This window comes from Cuculus canorus, chromosome 15 (genome assembly GCF_017976375.1).
Source record: "Cuculus canorus isolate bCucCan1 chromosome 15, bCucCan1.pri, whole genome shotgun sequence".
NCBI classification, from domain to species: domain Eukaryota; kingdom Metazoa; phylum Chordata; class Aves; order Cuculiformes; family Cuculidae; genus Cuculus; species Cuculus canorus.
In genome coordinates, this window is record NC_071415.1 from 9,067,193 (window position 1) to 9,093,155 (window position 25,963).

Consider the following 25,963-nt stretch of genomic DNA (forward strand, 5'->3'; position numbering starts at 1 on the left):
GTGCTGGCTACTGTTAAAACTAGAATTGCACAGACAGGCATTCATTTGCCTCCGTGCTCGGCTGGGAGGACCCCATGGGCACAGCCCTTCTGCAAAGAGCAAACCTCACTGAGTGCCTTCAGCTTGGATCCACCTTCCCTTCCTTCCCATTTCTGCAAGCAGCAGGTGGTTTGTCACTGATCTCCACAAATCATCAGATCCTTTCCCACCTTCCCATCCCTAACCCACCTCTCAGACACCAGTGGCTCTGCCAGGGACTTCCCAGGCTCTTGCTGCTTCTGGAAACCCCCTTTAATGACCAGAGGAGGGCAATTATAACCAAAGGGAGTGTGGGAGAAGGGTGGGCACCTCACACCAGCCTTGCTCTACCTGTCTTCCTGCCACAGGAGACAATTCAAAGTAAAAGCATCTCCCCAGCTTGCATCAGGCAATAAAACCTCTCAGGAGCTGAAAAGCAGGAAGGAGGTGATCGGCACCCCTCATCACGCTTAGTGATTCTGCCCCTCATCTCAGCATCACTGTATACCCCAAATCAGATAAACCGTTTATCTCTAATCTATTGAGAGGGTTCCTCACTCTCCCATCCCTCCCTTTCCCCCACGAGTGCAAACAACCTTTCAGCTCACACAGCTGCACTAATAAGCAGGAGCTGCAGCCATCAGGGCATGACCACTTTCCCTGATACTTCAGCATGAGGTGCCCCCAAAGGATTTGTTGCTTAACAGAGCAGGAATGAAAGGGTTACATTTAAAAGGGTGAAGTGGAAGAAGGAGGACTGAGGAATGTCAAACTGTCACAACACCATCAACCATTTCCTCAACAAGTCTGAGACTCAGCGTGCACGGAATAGCCACGTCTGGGAAAAAAAATCATCTGTCAGAGTAAACGGTTCCATCTTCAGAAAAGAGCTTGGAAGAGGTGCTTGGCACAGAGGCTTTAAATTGTTTTCTTCTGTTGCTAAACTCAGGTTCTCAGAAGAGATCAAAAGGCAACCTACCTTCCCTCGAGAGCATCCCACCTTGTCAGCCATGTCACTGTGCCTTCGACAGAGGAATCTGCCTGTTCACAACCTCTTCATCTCAGACACAACGATTAGTTTTCACTCCACGAGTGCTTCAAGTTGGAGGCTCTGCAGTGTCTCCCCTGCCCTGGGAGCAGAACTGGAGCTCAAACACTACTACAAACAAGAGCCCGAGTTGGTATTTGACCTGTGTCAAATTTGGCCCAGGTGTGTGCAGGGTTTTTGGCTGTTATTGGATGAAAACAAACAGCAGAAATCACTGTCACCTGATGGCAATCGAGCAGAAATCACTGTCACCTGATGGCAATCGAGCAGAAATCACTGTCACCTGATGGCAATCGAGCAGAAGTTGCATACAAAGAGGTAAACCTCTCTTGCACCTCTTCCATTACAAAGGACAGAGCCATCTTCCTACTCAGCTCAAGGACCCAAACCTCTTCCTCTGAGCCCACCTCTTTCCAAAAAGTTTCCTCAGTGTGGTCTCTGGAAGCATTTTGGGGTCTCCTCCCCACTTCTGACACTCACAGGTGTTCCCAAACCCAGTTGTTCTGCCTCTGTTTGCTCTCACTCCACATTCACTCACCAGCTTGCAAACGCTCACTCCTCCTTTCTCCCTGTAGCCCATACATTTCAATCACCTCCAAGTTGTGACTTACTTTGACTGCAACTCGGACGCTTGCTCTTCACCTCTTAATGCTCTTGCTGTCCTAAATCAGGTCTCCGACTTACCAGGAGGTCCCACTCATTTGATTCTCCCTTCAACCTCCTGGGTCTCATCAACTCTCCTGGCCGACTCCCACCCCTCCAGCCACTGTCTGCTCCCTTCCCATTCCCTCTCTTGCCATCAAATACACCACCACCTTACAGGACAGCATTTAGTCCTACATTTTGTCCCACATGGGGCAAATTATAGCCCCAGAATTCACGATCAGAATGCAGCGGCCTCCACCAAACACACAGTGGAGAACGCTAATCAGTTTTTCATAAAGAAAACTGCAAACCGAGCTATGGGAAACTCAGCAGTCTGGATTTACACACGGGGGAATATCGGAATCGCTTTCATTTTGACTGAAAGAGTCATAACCCCGCATTTCACCGAGAGCTGAAACCAAACTAGAAACAGAGCACGTGTCAAAACCATACAAAACTACAACTTCTGCATGGGTTTGATGCAAAATAATCCAAGCAGGCTGGCAGCCTACAAATCCTAACGATTTTGTGGACAAATCTGGGGCAAGTTTAGAATTTGTAACATAGTGTGTAACATGTCAGTTTAGGTTTCACTGTGAATATTTTTTAAGTGGAGCAATAGTGGGCTTTGAGCACGGCTCTCCGTGCTTCTTGCCAAAGCAAGAGCCAAACGAGCACAGCCGAGGCTGGAAACCCATTTCACTGTTCATAGAATCACTAAAGTTGGAAAAAATCTCTAAGCCCATCCAGTCCAACACCACCATGCCAACCAAATCATGTCTCAAGTGCCACATCTACATATTTTTGAATGCCTCCAGGGATGGTGACTCCACCATCTCCCTGGGCAGCATCTTCCACCACACTTTCAGTAAGGAAACCCTAATATCCAATATAAACCTCCCCCAGGACACTTGAGGGAGGTGACAACCGTTCCAGGTCCCAATGGGTAGCACTGGCATCTGAGGATGATGGATTTCTCCGGTCCTACGAAAGATGCTAAAGACTCGCTTCTGTAAGACAAGGAGTTCTTCTCTTGCACAGTTAACTCACATCTACCTTGAAGAAAAAACAACTTCTAACTCTGCAGGTACCAGAATCATGGTGTGGGCAAATTCTCCTTCCAGCTCCGCCAATGCCACCCAATGCCATCTCAGCCATCAGCTGCAGGGCCTCACCCCACCAAGGAATCATAGAATGGCTTGGTTTGGAAGGGACCTCAAAGCTCATCCAGGTCTAACCCCCGCCTGCTGTAGGCAGGGACACCTTCCACTGCATCAGGTTGCTCAAAGCCTCATCCAGTCTGACCTTAACACCTTCCAGGAATGGGGCATCTTCCCATTTCACATCTCAGCCACCGAATCCCAGAATGGTGGGGGTTGCAAAGGCCCTCTGGAGCTCATCTAGTCCAATCCCCTGCTAAAGCAGGGGCACCTGCAGCTGGTTGCCCAGGAGTGCATCCAGGTGCGGTTGGATATCTCCAAAGAAGATTCCAGAAGCAACCTGGGCAGCCCGTTCCAGTGCTGTCACCCATCATGTTAAGAAGAAAGACGGTCCCCTCAAGCTCTGTGTATGCAAACGTGAAAACACCCCAACACCAATCCTTGTGTAAAAGGTAAGCAGGGCTCCCTCAACCTGCAAAATGAAAGCACCCAAACACGAGTGCTTGGGCAAAATGCAGGCAGGGCTCCCTCAAGCTTGCAAACACAGAAGCACCCCAACACCAGAGCCTGGGTAGAAGGCAGACAAGGCTCCTTCACGCTTGGAAATATGAAAGCATTCCAACACCAGGGCTTAGGCAAGAGGCAGGCATGGCTCCCTCAAGCAAACATGAGTGCTGGGGTAAAAGGCAGGCAGGGCTGCTTCAAGCTTGTAAACACAAAAGCACCCAAACACCAGGGCTTGAGCAAGAGGCAGGCAGAGCTCCTTCAAGCTTACAAAGTGAAAGCACCCCAACTCCAGTGCTTGGGTAAAACACAGGGCTCCTTCAAGCTTACAAAGTGAAACCACCCCAACTCCAGTGCTTGGGTAAAACACAGGGCTGCTTCAAGCTTGCAAACGCAAAAGCACCCAAACACCAGGGCTTGGGCAAAAGGCTGGCAGGGCTCTTTCAAGCTTGGAAACACGAAAGCACCCCAACACCACAGCTTGGGCTAAAGACAAGCAGGGCTCCTTCAAACTTGCAAAATTAAAGCCTCACAGCTCCAGTGCTTGGGTAAAAGGCAGGCAGGGCTGCTTCAAGCTTTCAAAATGAAAACACCCCAGCACGAAGCCTTGGGCTAAAGGCAGGCAGGGCTCCTGCAAGCTCGTAAACATGAAAGCACCCCGACACCGGGGCTTGGGCTAAAGGCAGGCAGGGCTCCACAGACACCAGGGCTTGGGCGAGAGGCAGGCAGGGCTCATTCAAGCCTGCAAAGTGAAAGCACCCCAACGGCAGGGCTGGGCTAAAAGGCGGGCAGGGCTCCTTAAAGCTTGCAAAGTGAAGGCACCCCAACATCCGAGCTTGGGTGAGAGACAGGCAGGGCTGCTTCAAGCTTGCAAACATGAAAGCACCCCGACACCGGGGCTCGGGCAAAAGGCAAGAAGAGCTCCTTCAAGCCTGCAAAATGAAAGCCCCCCCAGCCGCAGCGGTGTGGCCGGAGGCGGGCAGGGTGCCCGGGGCAGGGCGGGGGGCAGCGCTCCCGCAGCCCCGTCTCCCCGTGCAGCCCCTTCCCCCCGGCGCCGAGGGACGGGCACGGGGCGCGGACACTCACAGTACAGCAGGGCTGTGGCTCGCAGCAGCACGATGCGGGTCAGCCAGAAGGTGCCCGTGGGCAGGGTCCCCCCCTGCCCGCCGCCACCGCCCCCCGGCCCGGCCCGCGGCGGGGGCTCCGCGCTGCCCCCCCAACGGCGCCGCCGCAGCCCCGCGCCGAGAGCGGCCATGGCGGGGCGGGACCGCGCATGCGCGGGAGGGGATGGGATGGGGGAGATGGGGAGGAGGGGTGGACTGTTGTTGTTTGTAGTGTTGGAATCCTCAATATAAGGAGGAGATGGGGGTGTTGGAACGGGTCCAGAGGAGGTTACAAGGGTGATGGGAGGGCTGGAGCACCTTCGCTACGAGGACAGGCTGAGAGAGTTGGGGTTGTTCAGCCTCGAGAAGAGAAGGCTCCGAGGAGACCTTATAGTGACCTTCCAGTACCTGAAGGGGCTACAAGAGAGCTGGAGAAGGGCTGTTCACAAAGGCCTGTGAGGATAGGACGAGGGGGAAGGGGTATAAACTACAGAGGGGCAGATTTAGCCTGGACATGAGGAAGAATCTCTTCACGGTGAGGGTGGGGAGGCCCTGGCCCAGGCTGCCCAGAGCAGTGGTGGCTGCCCCACCCCTGGAGGTGTTCCAGGCCAGGTTGGATGGGGCTTGGAGACCCCTGATCCAGTGGGAGGTGTCCCTGCCCATGGCAGAGGGTTCGAAGTGGATGATCTTTAAGGTCCCTCCCAACCCAAACTATTCTGTGATTCTCAATGCTTAAGGAACATAAATCCAGGGGACATGAAATCACAGAATGGTTTGGGTGGGAAGGAACCTCAAAGCCTATCTAGTTCCAGTCCCCCGGGACACCTCCCATTGGATCAAGTTGCTCCAAGCCCCATCCAACCTGGCCTTGAAAACTCTAGGAATGGGGCAGCCAACACTGCTCTGGTTTCTGCTCACCCTCACAGTGAAGAATTTCTTCCTAATAGCTCGTCTAAATTGTCCCTCTTCCAATGTAAAGCCATTCCGCTCATGCTATCCCTGCCTGCCCTGATCAAGAGCCCCTTCCCAGATTTCTTGGAGCCCCTTTCTGGCCTGGAAGCTGCTCTAAGATCTCCCCGGAGCCTTCCCTTCTCCAAGCTGAACAACTCCAACTCCAAGCCTCTTTTCATATGGGAGATGTTTCTAATATCCATCCTAACCTCCCCATCACATCTTCCTGCTATTCCCTCAGGTCCTGTCATTGGTCACCAGAGAGAAGAGCTCAGCGCCTGCTCCTCCTCCCCATGTGAGGAAGCTGTAGAGCACAATGAGGTCTCCCCTCAAACCCGCCGCACTAAAGCATTCGGTGGTCTCTGAGAAAGTATCTGTTATCAGGTGTAATGTTATTCAGTGCTTTTTCAGGCTCCCATCTAAATGCCGCTCTTGTTTTTCTAGTTTCCCATCGCTGCTACTTGCATTGTTCTCCTTAGAAAAAAAAACCCACATAATGGTTCATTGTGTAGGGAAAGAAAAATAAGCCGCTTGTCACAGGCCTGTGGGATACTGCCGTTTCACTCTCCCTTTGGATTAGCCACGAGGCTTGGCTAGATAGATTTAAATGGATCGAAGCGAATGGTTTGCTTTGTGGGATCTTTATGAAACTTTTATGGCAAATTCCACATGAAATGGAAATGTCTGTAAAACAAACTGGATAATTGAGGAAATTACTGAGGAAAAGCGGAGGGTTTAGGTTAAAGATTTAATAAAAAAAAATGAAAAAAAGGGAATAATTGGAGCTGGGAAGGGAACACGGAGCTGTGATGGTTTTCATTGCCAAAGAGTGCTCTGAGATCTGCCAGATGCGCAGGTTGGGGCGGTAGCAAGAATGAATGCAGCACCCGGCCAACCCTTGCTCAGGGGATGTTGTGTGTCAACAGCACCTTGCAACAATCCCATCTGCAGAGTTTTAAGCCTATTAAATGGCAGGAAAATGCTGTTCCTCTAAAGGACCGATCCAACTCTCACAAGAGGCAATGGAAGCCTTTCCGTTAGCTTTACTGGAAGGTGGGTGAGGCTGTAAAGGAAAAGTGTGATAAAAAGGTAGATTAGAACATCAAGTGACCTCCTCTCTGTTCTGCAGCTCCTGCTGGCGTGTGGCTTTGTGCGGACCATCATCTGTGTTGGGTTTTCTGCTCACTTATCTATGTACTGTCAGCTTTTATTTTCATGTCACGGTTTTCCCTTGCGTTTCCCTCTTTTTCAAAGCAAGGTATCCAAAAAGAAAACAATGTGAAAACCAAGCAAGTAACGCAAACAAGATATTTAAGAGGGAAGCTCTGAGCCTTAAAGTCTCAAAGGGAAAGCGATTCATAAATGTCAGGCCAGACAGTGGGCGCTGAGGCATCATTGATGCTGATCTTCATTCAACAAAACGCGCGCTGCCGCGTCCCCCCACCCGACCCTATTTTGCTGTGTTCCAAACAGCTGCAAAAGTGACAGTGAAACAAGCATTTACTGTCACAGCACCCAGCAGCTGTCCCCACCAGCACTTCAACCCTGCAGTCCCTGGCACCCTAAATTACTCTGTGTTCATTCAGGTCTGGTCTTTCGGCCCTCTGGCTGCCAGGAATTGGGTTTAAATAAAACAGAGAAAGCGAATGTGTGCAGAAATAACTATTTTGTAAAGCAACGTGAACATTTGGGGGCTCCTCTAAAGAAAACATACATTCAATTATGTATAAGGCAGTTATACACAATCCCGCTGAGCATTCAGCTGCTTTTGCTAAATGAGAGATGGGGATCTCACAAAGAATTTGGGAGCTTCCTTCTAATAGTTAAGAGTTTTCCAGCAGTAATACATTTTTTCCATTAAAATCCCTGATCCTTCCCTGTGGAAATCTGATCTCTAACTCCAGGGTTAGCCGGATTAAGGCTGGAAAGGATTTTCAGAGGAAGAATTACGTGTTTTCTCCTCCTGTATTTGTACAGCATCTATAATGAGGGGGTGCTGATTCAGAAAAGGGATTTCTAAGTGGTACCATAGGACAAACAATTAATTCATAATCACAGCAATCTTAATTAACAGAATTGTGGTTGTCTCTTATTTTAAAAGATCCCAGAGGACGAAAGAACAGAGCTTTTGCCAGTGTTTCACCTGGCTTTTAACCTGTAATGCATACAAGTGTGTTGCTGGTGCCATAAAAGCAAATTTTGTTTTGTTAATACCTTAAAATGTTGAACAGAAATAATACATTGACACTGTTTTTTAGTCTTTATGCATGGGTATTTTCAGAGACTGAAAGAGAAGGCTGTCGTTTTTAAATTTGTGATTGCTTTTGCCTCCAAGCCTTTGGCTGCCAGCACCACGGTGTGCAACTTCAGGCTGGGAAAGCTGCATGATCACAATTCAGAACAAGCCAATAGTTAACTTTTTCCACTGGGATATGAAAAAATTAATGATCCTAAAAGCACTTGTTAGTAAAGGCTATTTAATTTCAGCGGAAATTCCACACCAGGCCCAATGTAATGTGTAAGGGTTTCCATGAAGCCCTCACTGCCTTTGACTCATGCTGAAGTCAGAGCTTTCTAAAAGTCAATGTCCTTTTTACCTGATATCTGCCGCCACGATGAAACTTAGAAAAGGGCTTAGGAATCTCATGCTCTCCACTTGCATTTCAAGAAAGAAGGAGGTCAATGAAGCCCTGTTCAGTGCAGGTGTGCAGAGTTTCTTGTATCAACGCCAGGTAAATGTTCATGGGTTGGAAAAGAACTGCTGGGGGACCTGTTCCTCCATTGTTTGTCCTGCAGCTGCCAAACCGTTCCTGTCCAGAAAAATGAGGGATGCTGAAGCTAAGCACCCCATTAACACAGTAAAAAACTAATATTAAACTAATATTGAAGCCTCTCTCTTTCCCTCATGTTCTCAGCAGACCGCAGCAGCTGTGCAAGGGGTGCAAGTTTGCATCCACTCACAGTGATGGGAACCTCAAGGCTCCAGCTCTTCACGATCCATGGAAATGCCTCTAATGACAGGCTCTGGATGAGGCTATGCAATAAAAACATGTTCTTGCTGTGGTGGGAGCACACAGTGACTGGAATACAGCAACTTTCATGAGCACACACAGTAATTTTTCACCCCTGCTGTGCAGGTGGCAACAAGAATTTCAAGAGCACAGCTAATCACGGTGGTGGGAGCTGTGGCAATGCCGAGGACTAAGTACCCAAAGCGATCATTCAAATTTGAAAAAAAAATGCAAATTTTGTTCATTCAAATTTGCAAAAAAAATTTTGTCCCTTTTACTCCTGAATTGCTCGGGGGAGCAAGACTCACTTCATGTGAACAGGAGACAAATTTTGGACCTAAATTGATCTGCAAGCAGCTGAGCTACATCAATTTAGTCTAAGAACTGCACAAGCACACACTGGTTCTGTGCGGGAGCCTTTGGGAGCACACAGTGTAGGACTGGAGCCATCACTGCGGTTCATCTCGAGAGCGAAGCTTTTCAGCTCTGCTGCTGCTATTTTAATTAAAGGTAGTTGAAAGTTACTACAGGTCTTTTTTTTTTTTTTTCCTTTTCAGATATCAGGAGCTTTCCCAAAAAGGACTGAACATTGTTTCGCAGCAATCTCTGAGCTGCTGCTGAAGGGCTGTATCCTCTGGGCAGAGCATTAATCCTGCAGATGTCAGAGGCTTATTTTAACATGACGCATAGGTTACTCTTATCTGATACAGGGTTGTTTTTTCTTTCCCCGTAAGGGTCTTTCTATTTGCTCTTTGAAATTCCCATGTAAAGTCTGCTCGCACTTCAAAGGCAGCCAGTTTTTGAAAAATGATAACTTTAGCACTTGATCAGATTAAGCGACAGAGCCCACCTTTGGGCTGGACCTCCTCCCAGCCAGGGAGGGAGTGCAATCCGCATGCACACTGCTGTCTGTGTGCGCACTGTAGAGCAGATCCCATCATGTGCAATGGTTCCCATGTGCTCTCATGCAACGAAAATACCTCCCGTCTTCTGTTGAAGATGGAATTTCTCCTCCCCGACATTAGCGGGGCTCTCACTGCTTGGAAGCTGACGCACCTCCACACCCCACCCCCCCCTAAATTCCCACCTAACAAATAGGCAGAGCAGAGAGGAACTAGGATGGGAAGTCAAGCCATTTCCATCCCACAGGGATTCTGAGGGCTCCCAGATGACAAGTGACAATGTGATGGAGCCAAGCAAGCAGAGCTTGTATTTAATGCCTGATTCCCAGCAACGCTGGTGTGGGCTGGCCAGGAACTTTATCAGAGACTGTGTCAGACTTTAAAGAAAACAAAGCCATATTGCCCATAATGACAGGCAGCTGGTGGAGCTCTGCTGTGCCCACTTTCTGTCAGGAACAGCCAGCTCTGTTCCACCAAATCCTCTTTAAATGTACTGTGCTTGGGTGCATTCTTTAAGGCTGCATTGGGTAATGGGAATCTCAGTTCTTCTCTCCCAGATCTGCACCCTTTTCCTGGAAATCCCTATGTCAGCGCCTGCCCTGCAGCAGGCTGGGGCAGGACAAAGAAGCATTAGGCCAGGTCTAGATGACCCATCATGTGAGATCTCTGCACTCTCTGCCTTGCAGTTCCATCCTTTACCCATCCCTGTGCAAACATTGCTGGTGCTTTGTCGTACAGAGTTCAAACATGAGACCCTGTAAGATAAACGATGCCACCACTTGAACCCTCTTGTTGTCCCAGCATAATCTCATTGAATTTCATGGACGAGTGAACTTCTCGGGAAACCAGAGCTACTGGAGTTTCCCAGGTGCTCCAGCTCCCTCCTTTCCCTGTGTCGTCTCTGCTTTTGGCAGCCTTGCCCAGCTCAGGTTGGTCTGCGAGGCTGGGAAGCGCGGCTCCCTCCACCAGCTCTGCTGAGAACTGACGCTTCGGAGACATGAAATGGTTTCTGCAAGACCACAAAACCAGACATGAAGCAGGACATGTACCCTGTTCTGGATTCAGGCACTACTTCTTCCTTGTGCGCATCTCTGGAGTAGGAGGAAGCAACTACAGCAAGTTATCCTCCTTCTTCTAGCTGCATTGGATAAAGAGGAATTCGAGTACGTGAGCAGGGAAATGCAGTTCCCTGCCTCGGGCAGGGCTGGGGAGCCGTGAAAGGCAGCAGCATGCACGGGGAAAGAAAACCCAAGTCTCTAATTCCCGCTGTTCTTTAGGGCTTCTTTTGCGGGAATTCGACTTGTAGTTGAAGGCAGAGATACAAAAATCAGGGCTCTTATTTTTATTCCTACCTCTCTGGGCTTGTCCCAAAGCTCTGAGTGTTCCACAAATCCCTTCCCAGCCTCAGCCACGCAATAAGGTTCGAATCTTCCATGGAAGGTACTCTGCGAGAGAGGCTGTCTTTGAAAGGATGGACTAAAAATAGGGATTATTGCTTTGGCTCAGCCACTGCTAAACCGGATGAAATTCAATTTACCCGACTCACAGAATTTCAGTAAGGTAAACTTATTAAAGAGCTATGAGAACTCAAAGAGACAGGCATTATAAAAATGTGCAATAATTATTTGTCAGATGAGTAAAAAAAGGTTCTGCCGAGAACTGCTGAGACCCAGGTCCAAAGCCCGGGGAAACACAAACTATTCCACAATTTCATTAAGCTTTGGATTGGGCCCTGGAAGAGAAATTCAATTAATCCTCACTTGCAAGTTCAACACATATAGTACACTTTTAGCCTTAAAGGCAATATTTTTTAAATGACACTTTGTAAAATCATATTAAAAAAAACTTTGCCTGAAGGTTTCTCACTTGGTGACTCTGCAAACAGAAACTTGGGAAATTGCTAATAAGGAAATGAGAGACTTTTTTAATAGTGGCAGATAGGAATGGTTGGATTCGATGATCCACAAGGTCTTTTCCAACCTGGTGATTCTATGATTCTAAATAAAGTAAAATCCCACTTTGCGCTTTAACAGAACGAATTGCTTTTCACAAGAAGGCAGACGGACATTCAGACGCATTTAAACAGCATTGCACTTAAATTCGAAATGACGGTTTTATTTCAAGGTGATCATACATGGCACCAATTAAAGAAAATGCTCTGAAAAACACCACGTCCCTGTTACTTTTTGAAAGCCTGAAACACTTGTACGATTTCTCTTCTTCTTCTTTTTTTTTTTTCCTCCTGTAAATCTTGTACTTGACCCTCTTTTTCCAGGACTGGGGGGAAGCAACGGATCAAACTGGAATTTGGGGAGTTGCTTTTTTTTTTTTTCTTTCTTTTTTCCCCCGTCGCAATTAGAAAGATGGATTCCGCTGCTAATTAGAATCAAATGCTCCAAAGAAATGCTGCAAAGCCAGGGCTCGCTTGGGCAGCGCTCCGGGGGGAGCGGGGAGACTTTTCCAAAGGGGGGAATTTGCGGAGCGCCGCCGCATCGGGCTCTCTCGCACCCAGACCTGACAGAGGGAGGATTTGGAAAGCAACCCATCCACAGCCCCCCCGGATCCCAAGGCTCACCCCGAGGTGCCGCATCCTCCTCCGGCCGGTGCGAAGCCTCCGCGGGCAGCGCGGCCCCGGCTCTGCGCTCCCGGGGAGCCGCACGGTGCCCCGCGCCCGGCCCCGGGCAGAGGAAGGGAGGCAGGGGGTGCGGAGGGGCTCGTTTCGGTTCTTTCCAGCAATCTGCCGCTTTCCTCCGGTATTTGCCCTTTGGGGAGAAAGGATGCGCTCGGGGATGCGCTTCGGAGTCACCGGGGCTCGGCTGCTGCAGGGCTGCACCGCTACACGGGTCGCACCGGAATAGAGGCAGCTTCAGCCCCGCTTGCAACCCGCATTTTTGCACCGATTCCTCCCCAGAATCCCCTTGGAAAGGGAGTCCACAAGGCACGGGCCGCCCGGTGCGCCCCGCCACACCGGAGCCCCGGGAAGCGGCGGCTGCTCCTGCCGCCGCCCCATCCCGGCACCGCTCCGTACCTCTTCCCCGCAGCAGCTGCTTCCCGTGGGGCTTGGAAAAAGGCTTCGCACCCCGAAAACCCGAATAATCCCGCACCCGCTCCCCGGTGCCCCTCAAAACGGGGGATCCCACCGCACACCGTGAGTATAAAACACATCCCCACCCGCGCAGGGAGGAGTTCTACCGCCGGTACCACGCAGCTCCCGGACAGTTTGCAGCAGCAAAAGCAGGAGAGAGCCCACAGAAGCTGAAATAGTGCCGGTTACCGCGGCCGGGACGCATCCAGCCGCTCCCGGGGTGACGGCGGGTCCGGGCGGCGGCGCGGCGGGAGGGCGGTGCAGTCCCTCCCGTTATGCAAATGAGCTCTCCCTCTCCACCAATGAGAAGCGGCGCCCGGGGCGGGGCGGGGCGGTGGAGCGGCGGGAGCACGGGCGGGTGGTGAGACCACGCCTCTTATTCAAATTAAGATACAATCTCCTCCAATGGGAAGCGGCGCCTGGGGCGGGGCCGCCTCCCCTCCCCTTAAAGTGCCTCGTTGCGAGGGGCCGAGCTTCGCACTGGACGCGGAGCGGGCGCGGAGCGGGGCGCCGAGCCGAGACGGCACCGGGACTGCTTGTGGCTGATCCTTCGTCTTTTTTATTTTTCTTTTCGGCTGATTTTTAGGCATTCCTATTTTATATTTTCTTTTTCTTCTCGACTTTTATCTTTTCTCGGGCTTGTCCTCGCCCTCGGGGCGGCTCTGCCCCTCGCTCCCCTGCCCCCTTTTCCCCTCCATCCCCACCGATGCTCAACATGACCGAAGAGCACGACAAAGCGCTGGAGGCTCCCTGCAGCCCGGCGGGCACCACCAGCTCCATGTCCCACGTGGACTCGGACTCGGACTCGCCGCTGTCCCCCGCGGGCTCCGAGGGGTTGGGCTGCGCCCCCGCGCCCGCCCCGCGCCCGCCCGGCGCCCCCGCCCCGCTGGGCACTAAGGGGGACGCGCCCGAGGTGGACGAGCGCTTCCCCGCCTGCATCCGCGACGCCGTCTCGCAGGTGCTCAAGGGCTACGACTGGAGCCTGGTGCCCATGCCCGTCCGAGGCAACGGATCGCTCAAGGCGAAGCCGCACGTCAAGCGGCCCATGAACGCCTTCATGGTGTGGGCGCAGGCCGCCCGCAGGAAGCTGGCCGACCAGTACCCGCATCTGCACAACGCCGAGCTCAGCAAGACCCTGGGCAAGCTCTGGCGGTGAGTCCCGGGACGCGTATCCCCCTCCAAGAATCCTCTCTCCGTGCCGCGCATCCTCGCTCTGCATCCTCGCTCCGTGCGGTTCATCCCCGCTCCTCGCATCCTCCCCCCGCATCCTCTTTCGGTGCCGTCCATCCTCACTCCATGCCACAAATCCCCCTCGCGTCCTTTCCGTGCGGTTCATTCTCGCTCCGCACATCCTCCCCGCATCCTCTCTCTGTGCCGCGCATCCCCGCTCAGCATCTATGCTCCGTGCCGTCCATCCTCGCTCTGCGCATCCTTCCCCGCATCCTCTCTCCGTGCCGTCCATCCTCTCTCCGTACCGTTTATCCTTGCTCCGCGCATCCCCCCCGCATCCTCATTCCGTCGCGTCCATCCCCGCTCCGCATCCTCGCTCCGCGTATCCAATTCGCAGCCGCTCTGGACCCCCGAGGACTGCCCAGGCAGGTGATGAGGGTTTTGCCTCGGGATGCGTAGCCCGATCCCCCTCCCTCCGCTTTTTAAAATATATATATAATCTTCTTTATTATTTTTTTTTTTTTTTTGTCCCGTGGGAGATTTTTAGAGCGTTTCAAGCCCAAGTACAGGGATTCCCCAGAGCACCCCGCAAAGGACTCGCTGGTCCTTGCTCCAAAACAGCCCCCGTGGAGGGGTCTGCGCACCCACGTCTGCAGCGGGCTCGGCCAGAGGGTCCTGTCCCAGCGCTGGGTCACATGTGGATTCCGTCTGCTCCATCACTGAGCATGAACCGTAACTGGTTCCCTGCTCCACTCCTGGCCATGGTTTCCTGTGTCCCTCTCCCGAGGAGAGTGTATTTTTTTTAAATTACTTCTTTTACAATGGCTTTTTGTAAGTTTTTTTTTTTCCCCTACCTTGCTTGCTTGCTGCTAAACAAACTGACCAAGCCGATTTTTCACAATTATTTTAATCTTCTTTCCAATTTCCCTTCTTATCTGCGTGTTCAGTGCTGCAAACTTTTCTTGCTGAGCGGCTCAGCTTTCCACTGCTCCAAAATGAGCCACGTTTTACCGCATGGTGTGTTCCGTCGTGTCTGGCCGTACCAAGCTTGCAGCGTTCCTGCCCACTTGGGCCAGCGACGCTCCTGCTGCAGCCCGAGACTCTCCAAGAGCTTACAAAGAGAGGGCTGGGGGGAGTTTTGAAAGAAATAATCTCTTGCCTTCGTGTTTTTTTTATAAGCACCAAAGAAAGCTGAAAACCGGCAGCGTTTGTTGTGGCGAGGTGGTAGCATTTGAAGGACAAACATAGGATTAATATTTGGCAAAGACATTTAAAATGGGGCAGGGGGATTTTGTTTTGCCCCGTTATTGGTATCCACAGTGGTCAGTGTCTTTCACGCCTCTGTAGCTGGTATTTTAACACATTTTTGCAACATAGTCTAACTCTTTTTTGCCCCAACAAATTAATTTTGTAGTTCATTTTCCGGTTACTCAAATCAGCGTGTGGAAAGTGGGAATGCGAGTCTGAAAACAGGCTGAAAACTTCTAAGGAAAAGACATTAATTTTGGATTCTTTTTTTCTTCCTTCCTCCTTATTTTTTAAATCCTTCCCAAACCAGTTTATTAAGTGAAAATGAGAAGCGTCCCTTTGTGGAAGAAGCTGAGCGGCTCAGGGTCCAGCACAAAAAGGATCACCCGGATTATAAATACCAGCCACGGAGGAGGAAAAGCGTAAAAGCCGGGCAGAGCGACTCCGACTCGGGAGCTGAGCTCAGCCACCATGCGGGCACACAGATCTACAAAGCGGACAGTGGGCTGGGAGGCATGGCTGATTCCCACCATCACGGTGATCACACAGGTAAAGGCAAAACCATCTGCATGTCCCTGGCGCGTTGCTTTGGGATGTGAACCCGCTGGTGGGCACGGGCTCATCTGCCCCGCGGATGAAAATCAGTGCGATTTGGGCCATCCAAAAGGAGTCGTTGCCCTGAGAGTTGTGGGTTTGCACCAAGCTGTGAACGTGGTGATGCTTTTCTTTAGTAAATGCTTATGGAGCTGACTCTGTGATAGGAAATCCCCAAAGTGCAGGGCTCCCCGTTTCCCAGCTGGCCTGGGAGCAGGGAGAATTAATTGCGAGGGAATAAAGGTTAATAGTCTGTTTGCCATGCAAAGGGGGCCTGGAGTGGTGGGTCCTGGAGACGTGGCTTCCCCCCAAAGCTCCTTGCTTCTCGGCAGTGCTGCGAATTGGCACAGGGCGCGTGTTGACAGATTCCAGGAGGATTGCGAATGTCCTGCAGCTTCAGATGCGTCTGCGCTCTCGCCCAGCCTGGCTGGGGATCCCAGCTCCAGCCCGCTCTGCTGGGATGGCTTCTCTGCCTTTGGGAGACCCCAACTGGCTTCAGGCTGCCCACAAGGAGAGGCTGAGCAGATCCTTCTGAATACATTCCCTGGTTCTGCTTCCCAGGAGAGGGAGAGTTTGTGCAGCCTAGGGTGTCCTGACATGTCCCAAAGTGACTCTGATGCGCACAGTGCACTCCCCGGCTTCTCCTTCCCGCTCCCATGTGAGTGGTTTACCCTGGCCGAGGACATGGTCCTTGGCACAGTCACAGGGGGACATCAGCCACCTCCAGCACGAGGCTGTAGGTTTAAATCCTCCTTTACCTCTTGCAGTAGGAAGAGAGAGAAATGTGCATTTTTTTTTTTAATCCTCCTTGAAGGAGTCTGTAGTTTTGTGAATGCTGTTGTTACCATCTTGCTGTCCCTTCGTCCCCAGGACAGACCCATGGGCCACCCACCCCACCTACCACCCCCAAAACCGACCTCCACCACGGCAGCAAGCAGGAGCTGAAGCACGAGGGCCGCCGCCTCGTGGAGAGCGGCCGCCAGAACATCGATTTCAGCAACGTGGACATCTCAGAGCTGAGTAGCGAGGTCATCAACAACATGGAGACCTTCGATGTGCACGAGTTCGACCAGTACCTGCCACTCAATGGCCACGCTGCCATGCCGGCTGACCACGGTCCCAACGCTGCCGCCGGCTCCTACGGCGCATCCTACTCCCACTCGGCCACGGGCACCGGCGGGACCAACCAGGTCTGGACTCACAAAAGCCCGGCCTCGGCATCACCGTCATCTGCCGACTCAGGCCAGCAAAGGCCACACATCAAAACGGAGCAGCTGAGCCCCAGCCACTACAGCGACCAATCCCACGGCTCCCCCGCACACTCCGACTACGGCTCCTACAGCGCCCAGGCTTGTGCCACCACGGCCTCCACTGCCACGGCCGCCGCTTCCTTCTCCAGCTCCCAGTGTGACTACACGGACCTCCAGAGCTCCAACTACTACAACCCCTACCCCGGCTACCCCTCCAGCATTTACCAGTATCCCTATTTCCACTCCTCCCGCCGTCCCTATGCAACACCCATCCTCAACGGCTTGTCCATCCCGCCGGCTCACAGCCCCACCGCTAACTGGGAGCAGCCGGTCTATACGACCCTGACGAGGCCTTAAAGGATGCACAGAGCCCCCCGAGGGCTTCCCCAATGTATGCACTAAGGAAAGAATGAAGACGAAGAGCGTGGAGTGCCGCGATAGTTTCTGAAGTGCCTCCTGAGCCACTGGGAACTCTGCTCGTTGCGACTGGATGTCCCCTTGCTTCAAAACTCTCCGAAAGGACAGAGCTCTATTTTTCTTTAATTAATACAATTTAAAAAAAAAAAAATAAAAATCAAGAAATAATTAAAAGAAAAGAAGAAAAGGACCGGCAATTCCTTTTGACTAAATGAAGGACAGAACCATTCGACTCCTCTGTGAGGACTGAACTGAACTCGTTGTGGAAGCTGACAAGTGCAAAAGTGGAGCAGGGGGGTGGGGAGAGGGGGGGGAAGAAAAAAAACCTGTTTGAGACTTTAAGGGTCTATTGCAATGTGAGGAACGGACCAACCTTGAGGGCAAGAACTCACTCGGACCAAGGCGGACGAAACCCGAAAACCTGGCTATTCCTCGGAACAACCTCCTGGGAACAAATAAATCTGGTGGGACCAACCTATTAAATGTCTGAAGTGTTTGTTTTTTTTAGTCAAGAGTTCTTCTAAGCAAGGTTTGGCTGTAATTAACATTTTGTTTTGGTTTGGGAAGCTTAAAGTGGTTTTGTTTTTTGTTTTTTTTTTTTTAAATCTGTTAAATATGTATTTATGTTCTGTATTATTTTGTCTTTTAATTAATGAAGTAATTTTGTGCAAAAAGTAGAATTTTAAAAGATTTTTAAAGATGGGGTGGGGAGGGAGCATCAAAATAGTGGAGATGATACAATAAAATGGTGTTATGAGGCTAGAGATTTTGGTTGGTTTGGGGTTTTTCTGTTTGGAACCGCTGCAGCGGTCGTGGTTGAGAGGGACCGAGCGCATCGGCCCATTGCAGGCAACTCAAAACGGGAATGAAAAATAACAAGGTGGTGTGGGGGGTGGGTGGGAAATGTTACTAATTCAATTGGGAGGCTCAAACGGTTGCAAAAAGGAGCAGGAGATTTTTGTGGCTACCTGCTTTTGGGGCGTTAAATTTGGATTGAAGGCATTGCAGAGTCTTTGTCCACTTTCTGAACCAGGACTACTTTATAGGAAGCTGTAATTTAATGAGAAATGATCACCTTCTGCTTTAATTTTGGCTTTCTAGGGACCAGATATCACCCATCAAGCTGTGAAACTAAAAATCTTCTCCACTAAAAAAAAATGTTTAGGTACTTAGTTTTAGACTAATATTTCATTGATATATTTCTACTTCTTCCATTGTATGCTGAGCATATAATAACCATCTATTTTATGGTAACTTGTGCCTTTAAAACCTTTGTAAGTCTAAAAACCACATTTCAGAGGGTATCACCTTTTTACCTTTTTCTATGTTTCCTACTCTTTTTCTAAAAAATATTTTTTTGCATATTTCCTTTTGGGGGACGCGGGGGTGGGGGAAAATACAGAAAACTCATTTTTATGCAATCTATTTTTCTGTATAAAGTTTGGAAGACTTTGGCTGTTACTTATCTGCTCTCTTCACTCGCTTCTCACTAAGCAATGCTAACTTTTGTACAGATCGATTTGATAAAATTAAAAATCGCTTTTTATCAAGGCTGTGTTCTGTTTTCTTTCTGCTTGAGCCTGTTTAGGGGAGACCTCATCCCTGTCTGCAGCTCCCTGAAAGGAGGTTTAAGCGAGGTGGGTGCTGGGCTCTTCTCCCAAGTGATAGGATGAGAGGAAATGGCCTCAAGTTTCACCAGGGCAGGTTCAGAATGGACATCAGGAAAGATTTCTTCACTGAAAGGGTTCTCAGGCACCGGCATCACTGCCTGAGGAGGCAGTGGAGTCACCATCCCTGGAGAGGTTTAAAAGATGGGCAGACAAAGTGCTCAAGGATGATTAAGTACTGGACAGGTACGATTGGACTCTATCTCAAAGGTCTTTTCTAACCAAGCAATTCTATTTCTGTGCCGAGAAGACATGCGGAGAACAGCTTAGGAGGAGACAGGCTGTTTGGAATAAAACCATTTGACCAAGGTTTTCTGTTCTCCTAATGCCTTGTTGGGTTTCTTGGGGTTTTTTTGTTTCTTTTTTCCCCTTGTTCCTTTAATGGAAACTTCACTTAAATGGTGCCTTGCTATGAGATTTAAAAAAAATATTACCTTTATTTCTTTGAGAGCTCTATTTCCCTCCCCGTAATCCCAAGGATTTCATAGGATTTCATTGAGACTGCTCACATGAGCAAGGGTTTGCAAGGTCCGGCTGCGCTGGTTTTGACAAAGTTCACTTTATTCTGTATTGCACAGAGGAATTTTACAGCACCAAATTCTGTTTTCTGCTTGGCGAGACCTCGTAAATACTTACCTCTGAGTTACAGTAGCAGCAAAATCGTGTTGCATGTAGCATTTTTTTTTTTTTAATACAGTCATTAAAATGATTGCATTTGTGATTTCAGTTGCAGTTTGGTTTCACCAGTTCAGAAAACCACATGAGATTTTCAACTGGGAGGAAAGGGTTGGGATTTGGGCAGTGCCGAAACATGCTCAGGACTTGGTTGCAGTGCAGCACCGTGAAAAATGTTTTAACTTGGCGGCGGGGGGGGGGGGAATAAATGTGATGACAATTAATGAAGCTCAAGAACATTAACAATGTCTGCACATCAGTGTCTTGATGAACGTTTGCTGTTTGTGGCATCTGCCAAGAGCGTCCGTAACTGGACGCCGCTTTTGCTGTGCTCGTTTACAAAATTGCTGGCAAAACAACTTTATTATGCGATCGGCCAAAGCTGCAGACTGGTTCTCAGAGGAGGCTTGCTCTCCTTCTTTCTCCTCCCTCTGCTTACAATGAAAGTTTCAAGTCTAATCCCAACTCGAGCTCAAAAAATAGATGCTTTTTGGCTCAGCATGTTCCGCGTGTTGGGCTTCCTCTCCAGTCACACACTGCAGGGAAAGATGGAAAAAGGTGAGCTGGGAGCAGAAGTGCTTTGCTTTCTTCTTGATGTCTGAGAGCAAAGCTTACAGCGACCTTGTTGATATTTAGAGTTAAAATACCTTCATGCATAAATCACCCAAATACTGAAACTACAGAATCCACCGCAGCGCCTCTGGCTGATGGGAGAGAGTGATGTTGTGCTCCCAGAAGGATGGGTCTCAGTTGCAGGCTTGGGGAATGCTCCCAAGCTTTCCCTCTCTCCTTTTTCTTCTCCTAGCAGTGCTTTGTACCAGCTTAGTTAACGCGGGGCGGGGGGACGTTGAGCATTCGCAACAGCGTTGGCACATTGCGGAGCTGCAGGGTGTCTGCGTGGAGATCTGCTCTCCCCCCCCGGGGCTGCAGAGGCCGGGGGGGGCCCAGCCTTGCGGCTGCACCAAGGACATGCACATCCAAACCGTGCAGGTTTTAAATCCGTTTGCTTTTGGCCATGCTTCCTTTCTGCTTGGTGTTGCTTTCTATGAGCTTTGCAAAACCAAGTTAGCTTTTACTAATGTTTGCAGGAAGAAAAGGCGGTAGAGCTGAAGCGCTTGGTGGGCACGAGGGGTAATGTGAGCCCTGAGCCCCCTCTGCAGCTCCTGGAAGCGGCTCCCGTTGGAATAGCTAACGCTGAATAGTGACTTTCAACTAGTTGTTGGCATCCTGCAGTGGGGGGAAAACTGGCTGCACATTTGCTGTTGAGTAAAATGCAAAGACGTCACAGAATGGATCTTCAAGGAGATGACAGACAGGTAAAACTGGCCTGAATAATCCCAGTGACTCGGGCTTTTGGGGGGAGCTGGGAAGCTCTAAGGGCACCACAAGTTCATCCCCCATGCTTAGATTTATACTTAAACACACAAGGCTCTTATTTCTTTTCCCTAGAAGAAACCCACTGGTCCCAGTCACAGTTTGTATTCAGAAAAGAGCATTTTGATTAGAAATTAACGCTGTTTGTGCGAATGCATTTTCACTCATTGTGCCTTCCTCCCATTCTATGTGGGGCTATCGTCTACAGAAAGAAGCGATTTTCCATGAGCCGAGCGTCTTCCTGACGTGAATGGCAGCATTGTGTGTCCCGCGCCCGGCTCTGATGGCTCTTGTGTTGGCGTGAAGCTGGAATGTCTTTGCAGAAGTCAATGAGATCAGGTGAAACCAAGACCGGCTTTTGACCCCTGGCTGTCAACAAAAAAGGGTTCTCAAGATAATTGCAGGAATACACAAGCGATAAAAGTTCCTCTTTTTTTTATTTTGGGTGCAGAGAATAATGAATGTTGCTATTTGTCTGAAGGGCTCAGAAGGTACTGTTTAGTAAGAAAGAGGAAATTAGTTTTATAGACTGTGTCCACATTCCTTCTGCACGGTGGAAAAAGTCCCTTCCCATCCTCCTTATTATAATTTTTCCTGGAGTGATATCAACTTTTGTTGCACAGTTTTTATAATTGGATATTGAGTTTATGGCAAAGAAATTCTGAAATGACATTTCTATGAGTGCATTCAGCTTTAATCAGCTTCCGCACAGGTCCATCCCTCCTCCCTGTTTATGGATTGACCTCTTTGGGATGTCTGGATTTTCCAGCTGGAAAAACTGGAGCCAACACACAGCTCTGTTCTGCTGCAAGATGCAGGGCTGTGAGAGTTGGGGTATGGGACAGCCGCACTCAGGGCTGCTCCCCGCACATCCCAGGGGATCTGAACATAGGGATTTGGCCATCCTTGCATGTTGCTCCTGGAAGCGGAGCTGCGGAGCTGCCTGTCCTCACCTGGCACCTCCAGCCTGGTGCTGGATGGGAGAAGAGATGTGTGGCTGCCCCCTCCCTCTGCCACATTTCTCCTCCTGTGGCCAAAGCCAGGGGCTCACAGTCCCTGCTTGCACATTGCCTGTGATCTGGAGGCAGAAATATTAGATCTAAAATAAAAATAATATGATTGCCATTTGGAGATTGCGACGTTTCAGAGCCAGGAGGGCAGCAGAAGCTGTTTCCAGGCTAGCAGGGAGATGCTGCAGCCAGTGACCCTGCTAGGGCAGAGCTACGCTGCCTGCAGAGTGGAGAGGTTTGGGGAGCAGGAGCAGCGCTGGGCGAGCCCTTGGGAAGGCTCTGTGGCCACAGAAGCTGCAGTGACAGCGCTGGGCGAGCTGAGGAGATGCCACAGTGAACACAGCATGGGACAGCACTGGTCGCCTTGGAGCCTGGATCAGCCCAGCCCTTGGGGAAGGCTTTATGGAGACTCCAATATTGCCCTGTTTTCAGTCTTCAAGACCATGAGGTTGGGTACAGTTTGTTTAGGGAGCTTTTACATCCAAAAGCAAATTCTTAAGCATGAATTCACAGCAGAAGGGATTCAAGCTCTCCTTCGGAGTGAAAGCAGAGGGTTTCACGTCAGCTTCTGACTGCTCCGTGAGCATTGCATGGTCACCCTGTACCTCACCACTGCTCCACTCTTCCTTGGTGACCCTGCAGAGGCTCTACGAAGTTTTGGGGGAGTTCATCACACAATGCCCTAATTAGAGAAGGTAGAGGAGCTGCACAGGACCGTGGCAGCCAGGTTGACCTCGCCCAGCCCTGGTCCCACCTCCCCCCCCACTTCCCAGCTGAGTCGTGGTGGTGTCATTCTAAGTTCACTTCTTATACACAGGAATTAAGGATGGTACCAAGTAGCAAAGGATGAGGCTTAGGGAGGGGAAGCCATTTCCCAAATGAGTCACCAGGAGCTAAAAATACTCCCCTAGAGCCCAAACCACAGAAAATGGTACTTATTACAAATTGCTTCATTCTCCTGCCGTCCTGCAGCCCCAGCCCACACTGGAGCCGCAGGGGTTGCAGGGCAATCCCCGCCGGCGCGCTGCGATGGGATGTGATGCAATGTGATGCGATGCAGGGGCTGCTCCCTGATGGCAAGCGTGGGTTTTTGGGAACACCAGCCCTTTGCTCAGCCCAGGCAGCTCCTGGGGGGGGGTCTTGGACCATGGGGTTTCTGTCACAGTTGAGGATCTTGGTGTTGTATTTGCAGAGAAGTGCAGATTTCAGCAGAGGGGCTGTGCTCAGAGCAGCAATTGGTTTTGTGGCTTAGGCGGAAAGTGAGTTTATTTTTCTGCAGAACCTTGCTGTGCGAGGGAGGAAATGGCAGCCAATGTCCTTCCATAAAACCGATAAGAACAGTTCCAACAGGGGTCAAAACCCCAACCTCCGCCTTGCTTCTGCGGCAGGTGGCCAGGGGTGTTGCCTGGCTGAGAGCCACCGCGGTGGCACAGGAGTCACAGGTGGGATGGCCATTGCCACCAGCCCAGGAGCTCTTGCTCAGAAATGGTTTGGCACTTGGGTGCTGCTGAAACGTGGGGCTCTGCCCTCCCCATGCTTGGAAGAAGCCGCCAGCATTCCCGCTGACTCCTATTATGCTGCTCCCATATGGCTGCGGAGCTCAGCCGTGCACCGTGTGTCATTGGCTTAACTGGAGTGTTGGTTTTGACCTGATTTAGTGAAGCCGGTACAAAAAAAAAGCCAGTTGGACACACTTATTCAGGTTTAAAGCCGTCTCCTTTCAGTTTATCTTAACCAAGCCGCTCCTAATCCAAAATAAGAGGGTGTCCCTCCCTGCCTCCACCACCCTCTCCCGGGGCTGTGTTGGTTTAGGGAAAGCGATGCAAAGCTGCCAGCGTGGGTCGGAAGGCGCTGCCTGGGCAGGAGCAGTGGCACTCATCCACCTGTCCCACCGCGGCTCCGTAGCCCGGCCGCTCTCGCAGCCGCGCTGGCGTTGGCTCCTGCTCCCTGTATTTGTTTGTGGCTGTGTGCACAGGCAATATTGTGACTGTCAGAGACGTGATATTAAAACATTTACCCAAAATACCTCTGCCTGCCTTTCTCCTCCCCTCCCTCGTCCCCCTCCTATTCCTTTCTCATTCCCCGTGTGTCTAAATTCCCAACGTGGTGACGGAGGTCTTCACCCAGGAAAGGGTTAAGCATTTTGAAAGGTCTTGTTTGAGGTAGAGTGAATTTTAACCACCACACACATAACGAATGTGAAACAGCCTGAATTGCTGGTGAGGAGCCAAGAGCACAAGAGAGGAGCTGCTGAATTTTAATGATTCATTATTGCATGGAAGGCCTTTGTCTTCCTTTATCCGGTGCACAATAAAAGAATTAATTGGACAGAAAATGGCAGGGCAAAGAACTGACAAGTCATTAAGGGGCTCTGAATGGCTGATTAGGTGCACATTGGGGGTGGAATTTCAACTGCACTGTTTCAGCAAGGGCTCCGGAATAATAATGGCATGGCACAGTTTATATTTTGTATGCAGTACCAGAAAGGCCTTTATGTTGGCATTGTGGTGCTATTTATTATGCTGTCTATTTGGCCATTGTTGGCATTGTATTTGCAATAAGAATGCACAAACAAAGTTGAGATTTTTTTTTTTGCCTTAACTTTACGAAGGCAAAATAATTGGGAATCAGAATCTCCGTGAAGAGTTTTATTAATTTTTTTGTGTGTGTGTGTGTGCGCGCGTCCAGAAACAGGAGTAAATATTTCGACTTGTGAGAAGTAGATTCATTTAGTAAAAAAAAAATAAAAGGAAAAAAACCTAAACTAATAAACTTTTCCCGATTTTCCCCCCCTGGTTCCCAAAGAGCCGCCGTTTGGGGGAGCCTCGTGCAGCTGGCGCGAGCGAGCGATGGGGCGCTGAGCGCTTCCACACCACGATGCCGGGCGGATGCGGCTGGAGGAAAAGCAGCCAACTGGAATTATTGGTCGCTAGGAAGTTCATTGAATATCTTGCGCATGGATCCTTTGAGGCGGCTTCTGCCAAAGTTGCCTTGTTGGTGGTGATGTTAAGCAGTTGCCTGCGAGTTATAATAAAACCCACACACAGAAGGGAAAGAAAGAATAAAACAAAATTCCCGGCACGTTGGGTAGGTGCGATTTTGATGAGGAATGTGGTTATTTTTTTAAGAGGGTAACAAATAGGAATAGCAGTTTACTGCCAGGTCTGTACACAGCTGGTTGTGAGTTTTTGGGGAAAAGGGAATATTTTAATGAAGATACGGCTTTTATTCACCCCCCTACAAGTGATTCATTACAGCCCAATGGAAATAGAAAGCTTTCACCTTCGCGTAACCTGGAGATTGTCATATGATAAAGAGTACATTTTAAATATTGCTCAGAAGCGTGTTCGGGATAACTCCATTTCTGACAACCTCCTTCCTGTCCTCAGGATGCCGCCCAACCTCGCTGCTCTTTGATAACCAAGTCGCACTTCCGAATCACAAGCAGCGAACGCCTCTCCACGTGCCAGGGCATCGGGGAGTTGGGCTCCTATGTGCTCGCCGCTGCCCGAGAGGCTGCATGGTGCCATGGACAAACCCTGGATTTCCAGGTGATGGAGGAGCAGAAGCCACTGAGTGGTGATGCACCCCGTCTGGCTGCCCCTGCCAGAATCCTGCCAACTTCTGGGGGAGCTGGGATGGACTGGGATAGACTGGTTCTGGTTCCCATGGGCAGGAAAATTGCCAACCTTGCCTCTGCAGCCTGAGCCTATCCCTGTCCTTCTCCTCTAGCCCCAGGAACGCAGGTCAGGGAAATTTTAGCACCACGTCCATACTCACTAGGATGAGCTCACACACTCACATCCTTCAGAAAATGACCTCTCTGATCCCAGCTGGAGGAAACAACAGGGACGGTTTGGTTTTCTTCTCCTCCACGGTCTTTGGTCACTGCTTTTCCTGTCCGTGTGGACTGGGAGCAGAGTGTGTCTCATCCACCTCTGTGATGTAAGGCAGAACGGACCGGAGCTGCCCACCAGGCAAGACTAAAAAGAGTGATTGAGGGGTGTCACTGGTGACACTGGAGTGTCCCCACAAAGCCATTCATAGAAAGAGGCTGTGGAGACAAAGCAGGCTCTGCAGCCACCCATTTGCCCCAAATCCCCCCAAAAGAGCCCAAATTTATGTCCCCAC

At 50.3% G+C, this 25,963-nt stretch overlaps 2 protein-coding genes across 2 annotated transcripts in view; one reads left to right on the plus strand and one right to left on the minus strand.

Annotated features, from left to right (window-relative positions):
* Positions 1-4,642, minus strand: part of LMF1 (lipase maturation factor 1) — a 201,654-nt gene extending 197,012 nt beyond the window's left edge. The window contains exon 1 of the mRNA XM_054080398.1: positions 4,462-4,642. Within this exon, the coding sequence (XP_053936373.1) occupies positions 4,462-4,630 (169 nt within the window). The 5' untranslated portion in view covers positions 4,631-4,642. The remainder of the gene's footprint in view (positions 1-4,461) is intronic.
* An 8,276-nt stretch (positions 4,643-12,918) lies between these two features.
* SOX8 (SRY-box transcription factor 8) lies at positions 12,919-18,636 on the plus strand. Its single transcript, XM_009562208.2, has 3 exons — positions 12,919-13,579; positions 15,156-15,394; positions 16,310-18,636. The coding sequence occupies exons 1-3, from the start codon at positions 13,134-13,136 to the stop codon at positions 17,044-17,046; spliced, it is 1,422 nt and encodes a 473-aa protein (XP_009560503.2). The 5' UTR covers positions 12,919-13,133; the 3' UTR covers positions 17,047-18,636.
* The last annotated feature ends 7,327 nt before the right edge of the window (positions 18,637-25,963 follow it).

Bases quoted from the DNA above. Each gene is read 5' to 3' on its own strand.
- SOX8 (XM_009562208.2), top strand. From the start codon at position 13,134: ATGCTCAACATGACCGAAGAGCACGACAAAGCGCTGGAGGCTCCCTGC. The intron at 13,580-15,155 runs GTGAGTCCCGGG...TTCCCAAACCAG, and splicing joins ACCCTGGGCAAGCTCTGGCG to TTTATTAAGTGAAAATGAGA. The intron at 15,395-16,309 runs GTAAAGGCAAAA...CTTCGTCCCCAG, and splicing joins CCATCACGGTGATCACACAG to GACAGACCCATGGGCCACCC.